This window comes from Marmota marmota, unplaced genomic scaffold (assembly GCF_001458135.2).
Source record: "Marmota marmota marmota unplaced genomic scaffold, marMar, whole genome shotgun sequence".
Lineage (NCBI taxonomy): Eukaryota > Metazoa > Chordata > Mammalia > Rodentia > Sciuridae > Marmota > Marmota marmota.
The window spans coordinates 3,059,483-3,068,191 of NW_026000241.1; the positions used below are offsets into that span (position 1 = coordinate 3,059,483).

General features: G+C 48.8%; 1 protein-coding gene across 2 annotated transcripts in view; it reads right to left on the reverse strand.

Moving 5' to 3' along the window:
* Positions 1-6,715, reverse strand: part of Dnajb1 (DnaJ heat shock protein family (Hsp40) member B1) — a 9,641-nt gene extending 2,926 nt beyond the window's left edge. Inside the window, exon 1 of one of the 2 annotated variants that reach the window (XM_048795142.1) lies at positions 6,627-6,715. Coding sequence is in view for 1 of the 2 variants with exons in the window: in XM_015489151.2 (XP_015344637.1) it covers positions 191-401 (211 nt within the window). In the remaining variant the exon portion in view is untranslated. Of the gene's footprint in view, positions 1-190; positions 477-6,626 lie in introns of those variants that run through there. The other variant, XM_015489151.2, reaches the window with a different exon arrangement.
* Positions 6,716-8,709: the final 1,994 nt, after the last annotated feature.

Consider the following 8,709-nt stretch of genomic DNA (forward strand, 5'->3'; position numbering starts at 1 on the left):
GCCACGGAGCCTGCCTCCTCCCACCCGGAGCGGCCGCCAATCCGAGGGCGGAGGCCGCGCGGCCAGAGGGCGGGGGCCACCCGCCCCGGGCTCGCGTAGTCCCCCCGGGGGCCGGAGAGCATTCGGCGTGCCTCGGTTTCCCCGCCTGTCAAACGGCGGGGGCGCACCCGCACGGCGCGCGCACACTCACCTTCCTCCCCGTAGCGGTCGAAGATCTCGCGCTTGCGCGGGTCGCTGAGCACGTCGTAGGCCTCGGCGATCTCCTTGAACTTCTCCTCGGCGCCGGGCTCCTTGTTCTTGTCTGGGTGGTAGCGCAGTGCCTGGCGGCGGTAGGCCCGCTTGATCTCCTCGTCCGACGCGCCGCGGGCCAGGCCCAGCGTCTGATAGTAGTCCTTGCCCATGGCCCCCACCTGCGGCCCGCCGCCCAGCTGTCGCCGTCCCCCGGCTCCGCCGCCGCCCCGTCCTGGACTCTATATACCCGTCCGGCGGAAGCTTCCAGAGCCCGCCAGCCCCCTCCAGAACCTTCCGCTCCGCCCCTCGCGGCGCGACGGCCAATCGCCGGTGCTCAGTCCGTGACGCGCGACATCCGGGGCGGGGCCAAGCCGCCAACGGCCGACCGCGCGGGGATACGCCCCTTCTCACTGTGCTTTGGGCAACGCCTCCCAGTGGCGCGCGCACAGGCCGACGGAGTCCCGCCCACCCTCCAGAGAGAGCCAATCGCGATCTTCTTTCCGTATCTCCGATAACAGGGCCGGTCTTGCGCCCAGTCCCTACCAATAGGTTACGAGGCGTTCCTGAACCTCGGCCGAACGCGCCCCTCCGAGAGGGGCGGGGCCTGAGGCGACCCCACTCCTCGAGGCTGCCCCGCCTCTTCGGAAGGTGACAGTCTGACTGCTGCGCTCTCTCACTGCTGGCAGTGGCTCTGGGCACACTACCCGACCTCTCTGCCCAGGTTCTCCTGCTGTTACACGGGCTAAAAGTACCCTCTCGCCCTCCTCTCGTGGCTGTAGGGATGCAACCGAGAGCCCCAAGACTGTGTGCCTTGTCCCCGTCAAGCGAGGTGAAGACCCGGGACCAAAGCTCACCTCCCTGAGGAGACCTTCGCAGTCCTGCCCTTCAGGCCTTTCACTTTACAGTCTTCTAAAGACCTAAATCTGAAATTAGCTTGTTCTTGGCTTTCATGCTAAATGTCATCTTCCTCCAGTCTGGGATTGCCACGAGGCAGGCACTGGCCCCCGTGTTGGGTCTCCAGTACCTGCAGCAGGGTCTGGCACAGTTGCAGTGCACACTTCATAAATACACCTAGTGGTTTTTACACACGTGCTTCTTTTTCTCTTCCCACTACCTTTATGATCTGGGGATCATCTGTAGGTTACGTGGTGATCTTGTTTGGTTCTGAAAGTCTGGGGTGCCCCTGGTCAAGGACACCACACTGATGATGAGGGAAAAGAGGCTTAGAAGGGGGCATCACTTGAGAAGGACCTACAGGAGTGGTGTAAGCAGTGGTGGTTCCCAAAGGGGAGATGCTCCTGAACGAAAGGGCTGGAAGGTCAAGGCCTCTCTGGAACCAGACAATCCCCTGCTTCCAGCATTCCCTAGCTGCGTGATCTTGAGCTGGTTACTTAGCTGCCACCCTGGGCTCAGCTTCCTCCTCTGTACAGTGGGGATGGAAACTGTACCCACCTCAAGAAGCCTTTGAAGTTTACATGAGTCAATATTTGTAAAGTGCTCAAAACAGGCCTCACACAAAGGAAGCCTTATCTAAGGGGTGACTGTCTTGTTAGTGGTGGGCTGCTGAGCCACACCCTTCCTGGCAGCTCCACAGTAGAAAGATTCTGGTGACAACTGCCCTTAGCAGGATGGGACTACTGAGAAAGAGGATCATGGCCTTTTCCTGCTGTCCAGCTGGGGAATTCTGGCTCTCCCTACCCACTGAGGAAACAGAATCCGTCAGGACTCTGAACTAGGATGGATGCACACAGGCCCACTGGGACCATGGGGCCAGCTGGGGCTGGGTGCCCAGTAGCCCAGCATAGTAGAAGGGGTCCTGGACCAATCTCAAGGGACAGAGGATGATATTTAAAGTTACATTAATAAAAAGCAAGACAGTCATCATCATGGGGGAAAACCCAGAGCCTGTGGACTTCCTCATCTGATTACTCCAGTATTTCATAGCACAGCTTTAATTTAGAATTACAGAAAGGGCTCTAGATGGGCCTATCTGGTTGTAGTAAAATTTCTTGTAACACTGGAGGGCAACATCTTACTAAAAGGGATATCCTCATATTTGGGGGCAACCTTAGGGCTGGTACTCCCTTCTCCTTGAATAAGCCCGGATCATATTTGGGAAATTTCAACTGTTAATTCCCAAGCCTGTGGAAATGTATTCGGTGGGTGAGTATGTATTTATTAGCATGTGCAAGGCCCTGGGTTTGATCCCCAGCACCAAACAACCACCACCACCACTGCCACTACCACTACCAAAACACCAAGCCAACTCAATGACTCTGTTTATGTTTTTTTTTTTTTTAATACCAGGGATTGAGCCCAGGGGAACTTAACCACTGAGCCATACCAAAGCCCTTTTTATTTAATTCTTAAAACTTGAGACAGGGTCCAAGTTGCTGAAAGCCTTGCTAAGTTGCTGAGGCTGGCTTTGAACTTGCAATCCTCCTGCCTCAGGCACCCAAGCCACTGGGATTACAGGCATGTGCCACCGCACTGGCCCTTATGGTGCTTTGACCTGTAAGAACTGGGCACTTCAGACTGGAAAAATGGCCTTTTCAGAAACCTCAACAAATATGGACTGTCAACTCTGAGAAGTTACGATAGTGCATCAGCTTGGTTAGGCTCTAGAATCTATTCAATTAAACATGAATCTAGTGTTGCTGTGAAGGTAGTTTTGTAGATGTGGTTGGGTTAACACCTATGATCAGTTGACTGTAAGTACAGGAGATGACCCTTGATGATGTGATTGAGCCGTACTCAGTCATTCAAGAGGCCTTAAAAACAAACATCAGGGATCCCCACAGAAGAAGCCAACAGCTTCTTTTCAAGAGTTCCCAGCCTGCTGGCTTGCAGATTTCAAACTTGTTTAGTCAGTCTCTACAATCATGCAAGCTAATTCACTGAAATCAATCTCCTCTCTTTTTTTTGCAGTGCTGGGGATGGATCCCAGGGCCTTGTTCATGCTAGGGAAGCACTGAGCTACATCCCTAACTCCTGAAATAAATCTCCTCTCTGCCCTCCCATGACATTTACTCTGTTTCTTTGGTAAAATTCTGATGATATTGGAACTAAGCAGGTGAGTGTGGTGTGACTTGCCTCAGTTCAAACCCTATACCCAATATTTACTTATTCAATGTGTGATATTATGCAACTGCTTGATCCCTGGTAGGTCTATACTCTAAGAGTAGACTTTAGTTGGACATGGTGTCACACACCTGTAATTCCAGAAATTTGTGAGGCTGAGGCAGGAGAATCGCTAGTTCAAACCCAGCCTTATGGTGAGGTGCTAAGCAACTCAGTGAGACCCCGTCTCTAAATAAAATACAAAATAGGGCTGGGGATGTGGTTCAATGGTCAAGTGACCCTGAGTTCAATCCCTGGTACGCCCGCCCCACCCCCCCCCAAAAAAAGAATAGCTAACACTGGGCTGTGGCTGTGGCTTAGTGTTAGAGCGCTTGCCTGGCACAACTGAGGCACTGGGTTGGATCCATAGCACCACATAAAAATAAATAATATAGGTATTATATCTATCTACAATTTAAAAATATTTTAAAAAAGAATAGCTAACATTGACATGGCAAAGCTTATTCTAAGTGCTCAACATATATTAACTCTTTTTAATTTTCTTTTTCCGTGGTGCTGGGAATGGCACCCAGGCCTTGTGTATCCTAGGCAAGTGCTCTACCACCGAGCTACACCTTCAGCTCCTATTCTTTCTCTTTTTTTTTTTTGGTACCTGGGATTGAACTCAGGGCCGCTCGACCATTGAGCCACAACCCTAGCTTTAGTTTGTATTTTATTTGGAGACAGGGTCTCACTGAGTTACTTAGCACCTCAATTTTGCTGAGGCTGGCTTTGAACCCACGATCTTCCTATCTCAGCTTCCTGTGCTGCTGGGATCACAGGCCTGCGCCACTGTGCCTGGCTACCCCCAGCTCCTATTAACTCATGTAATCATCACAACAACCCAAAGAGGTTGGACTGTCATTACACATATTTTACAGTCAGGGAAACTGAGGCTCTTAGAAGTCATGTGACTTGCTCAAGGTCACCCAATGAGTAAAATGCTGAAGTGTTTAGCACACTGAGTGTTTATGGTAAACACTCAGCCTGTTCATAATGTGACATAAATGATTATGAAGCCTTAATTTAAAAAATACCCTTCTTCAACTCTACCAGTCCATCAAATAAATCTTCAAAAGCATGATGGCCACCTGAGCCAGCAATTCCACTCCTAGTGGGATACCCTTATGCAATGAAAAGAACTGCCCAGGAAACAAATAGGGCTACATGAGAAATTCCCGACAAACTTAAATGTCCTTCCATGGGTGAATGGATAAACAAACTGTGATCCATCTATACAATGGAATATTATTCAGACATAAAAAGGAGTGAACTATGGACACAGCAAACAATACAGATGCACTTCAAATGCATTATGTTAGTGAAAGAAGCCAGACTCAAAAGGCTGTGTGATTCCATTTTCTGTGACCTTCTGGAAAAGACGAAAGTATTGGAACAGAAAGCAGATTAGTTGTTGCCAGGGGTTGGCAAATGGAGCAGGAGAATTTTTTATGATGGAAATGTTCTATATCTTGATTGTGGGGGACGTTACATAACTGTATATGTTCAGAACTATACACTAAAAGGGAGGATTTTACTGTGTGTAAATTATAGCTCATAAAATACAACAAAGAAAGAAAGAAAAGAAAAATTAAAAACCCCAAACATGCCAGGTAAGATAGGATAGACCTTGGGAACCTCACCTGGGGTTCCTGACACAGCGGAAAGTTGCTAACCAGTCCTGGCCTGCCCTGGCTGGCCTCGCCTTCCTTCACAGGCTCAGAACCAGCAGGGGCACACACCCCAAAACAAGCCAAGTCAGGTTCTGGGAAAATCCACATCCTACCTTACCTGCATGCGGGAAATACAGAAAGAGCTTGTGAAACAGACATCACCAAACACATCAGATCCTGGCCATCCGAATGACCCTGGGGTCCCCAAACCTGAGGCTCTGATCAGCCTTCCATGCTAGAGCTTAAGACCTCTCTGTAGTTTCCCTCTTGAAAATCTTTAAGTAGGAATCTCGCTACAACTGGCTAAGCCAACACTAAGCAGGTTCACCAGTTACCATTAGGAATGCATCAGCCACTGTGCTAGGGTTGTGAAGATACAATTAGAATCTAACTGTCCCTATGGTCAGGGCCACAGGACAGTGTCATCAGGGGTTTGAACAAAGTGGCCAGTCCTCTTTTCTGAGGGTGGATTGGATTTCTGCTGACAGATTGGTTACTGGAATCCAGATGAGGCAAACAAGGGGTTCCTCATGCTTGCAACACTCATCAAAAACAGGGGAAGCGTGGCATGGTGGGGGTGCTGAAGCCTCAGCTACTTAGCGGCTGAGCAGGAGGATCACTTGAGCACGGGAGTTCCAGGGGCAGCCTGAGCAACATCTCAAAACCCAAAACAGAGGGGGCACTGGGGCTGCAGCTCAGAGGGAGACTATGTCTTTAGATTGTAGAAGGCCCTGGGTTTGTTGCCCAGTACCACATATAGCCCCCACCCCAACCAAAACCAAATAACAACAACAACAACAAAAGAATTCTATTTCTTAAGGCTGCTTCTGCCCTTCAATGATATGAGCTTCTTGGGGGTGATGAGGGGGTGGAAATTATTTGTATGCCTAGCTGGTGCCCAGCATGTAGGTGGCACAACAAAGATTTGTTGCCTGCTGAGTAAGTGTGGGGTTCATAAAAGCAGTCACCAAAGGGAATTTCCAGAACATTCTGAGTTCATGGGAATAGGTGTGAAATTTCCACAAAATGACATCTGTTTGAACACCATAATGCTTTGTCTAACTGGAACCCAGATATACAGACCAACCTACTCAGATCACATCAGAGAAGCAGGGAATTGGCAGAAAAGGGAAGTGGCAAAATGTGGCTAGATTTTAGGGGTTTTGATCCTGCCTCCTTGGCCTTCCACAGTTAAAGCCTTGACTAACTCAACTTGGTAGGTTTTATCTGGTAACCTTTGAGTAAATTACCCCCTCCCTGTCCCCGGAAGGGCTGAGATAGGCTTTCAGGTTGGGACACAAAGGGCCTCAAAATACTGTGGATCCTACCACTGCCAACAGGGGGGGAAAAAAAAAAAGATCTTTGCTTTTGAAAGCACAGTTATAAAACAACTTTGTGTTTTCACTTGTTTTTGTCCAGCTAACCCCAGTGAAAAAATGATGAGTTTTTGAAGACACAGCGCTGGTTTCCTTTGCTCTGGAGAAGAGAATCCCCAAAGGCTATAGTTTCACAAGTTTCCAGAATGGAATGTGGATGACTAAATTCCAAGCACTGACTCACCCTGGTCCCAACCCCTTCCCCTGTGAATCATCAGAGATCTACCTGTAAGGACTGCTTGTTGTTCCCCTGATTCCAGGCCTCCGAGTTCTGAAGGGTTGGTTCAACAGTGGATGAAGACTCAAGGGTAGGATCTGGAGACAGGAGCAAGGAGGAGAGAAGGTGAAGTGAGACAAGTCCTGTTTGCTCCTCAGCCTGTCCTGAAGGTTTCAGTGTGTGCATGAGTCCTGCTGTGTTGGTACTCAATCTCCCTGGTAGCTCCTGACAGCATGATCAAGGGAACAAAAGCATGCCATTGGCCCCAGACTAGGAACGCCAGTAGAAAGACTATGAGAAGACCAAAAACTAGCTGGTATTTAAAAATGCTTGAATAGGAGGATGGGGGTGTTCAGCGGTAGTGCTTGCCTAGTGTGCTCAAGGCCCTGGATTCAATCCAGCACCACAAGATTAAGGGGAAAAAAAGTTAGAATAGGCACATCATTAAAGTAAAAAGAAGTAAGAAAAAAATTAAAGAATTGGGTGCAGTGGCTTATGCTGTAATTTCAGTGGCTCAGGGGTAATGTGTCCCTGGGTTCAGTTCTCAGTTGGGAAGGGGAGGCTAGTTTTAAAAAAGTAAAAGGAAACAAGGGGCCTGACATGGTGGTGGACACCTGTAATCCCAGCAGTTTGGGAAGCTGAGGCAGGAGGATCACAAGTTCAAATCCAGTCTCAGCAACTTATCACAACTTAAGGAGGCCCTAAGTAACTCAGTGAGACCCTGTTTCTAAATAAAATACAAAAAACGGCCAAGGATGTGGGTCAGTCAGTGGTTCAGCACCCCGGGATTCACTCCCCAATACCAAAAAAAAAAAAAAAAAGAATTTAATTTTAATCCATTAAGTTGTCCAATTTTACATAGGACAATGGGACATCATGGATTACTCATTTATTTTAATCCAGTACAGCAAAAATAATATCACTTCAACCTGTAATCATCATAAAATGTTATGATTTAGTGATGGAAACATTCATAGTTTATTGCTACAGTGGAAATATTTGCATTTTCTCAATTATTTAATTTAATTAATTAATTATTTTTTAAAAAATATTTATTTTTTAGTTGTACACAATACCTTTTTTTGTTTATTTATTTTTATGTGGTGCTGAGGATCGAACCCAGGGCCTTGCACGTGCTAGGCGAGTGCTCTACCGCTGAGCCCCAGCCCCAGCCCCTCATTTATTTTACAGTTAAATATTTTTTACTTGCCCTTTGCCTTCAGTTTAATTTCTTTCAGGATTTTTTCACATGTATTTAAATAATGGTATGGTAGTCATTCAGGATGGAAATAAAAACCATCTTTTCATTAAACAAAACAAAATAGCTATTATGAAACTTTTTCTTTACATTCACCCTTTCATCCTGTTTAAAATCTGTATTTCAACATTAACGGAACAATTTGGGAAGGCCACTTTTCAGGAGCTCAGTAGCCAACGTGACCAGTAGTAACCACACTGGACAACTGCGCAGGTAGGGACAAACGTGGGCTTCCTGCTTACAGGACCGAGCAAGGTGGGACAGGGGCTGTTACTGAAAAGCGCAATGAACACAACCCCGCAATGGGGCTGGGGTTCAAGTTGCAAGTTGGGGGACTCGAGGTAGATTTAAGCCCCTCCATTTCTCCTTTCCTTCCCTCCCACTCAGGACAGATGGAATCCCCTCACCACGGCGGCCGTGCCACCCAGGCTCTCCTGCCCGCGCCCTCACTCCCCCAGGCCTCTCCGGAAGCTCCCCAGTACCCCAAGGGCCGCCCACCTTGGAATTCACCTAGCTGCGCCGTCCGCCATGTGGACGCTGCCCTCCCTGTCACTCAACTTCTCCCGCCCCCAGCCTCGCCGTAACCGTCGCTTCGCTCGGTTTCCACAGCTACGCCACCAAGGGGCGGGTCAAGGGCGCGCGCGGCGCTGTCACTCTCTTTTGATTGGTGGGTGGCCAAGCCCCTTCTTTTAGCCACTCCTGCCCTTGCTCCGCCCCGCCTCAGTGGGTCCCGCAAGCTGATTGGCCAGGCCTGTGGTACGAGTGTCTGGTTTTCGCTCTGACTGTGGCTGAGAGGCGGGGGCAACGGTGGGCTCCCTTCTCACTGATTGGTGG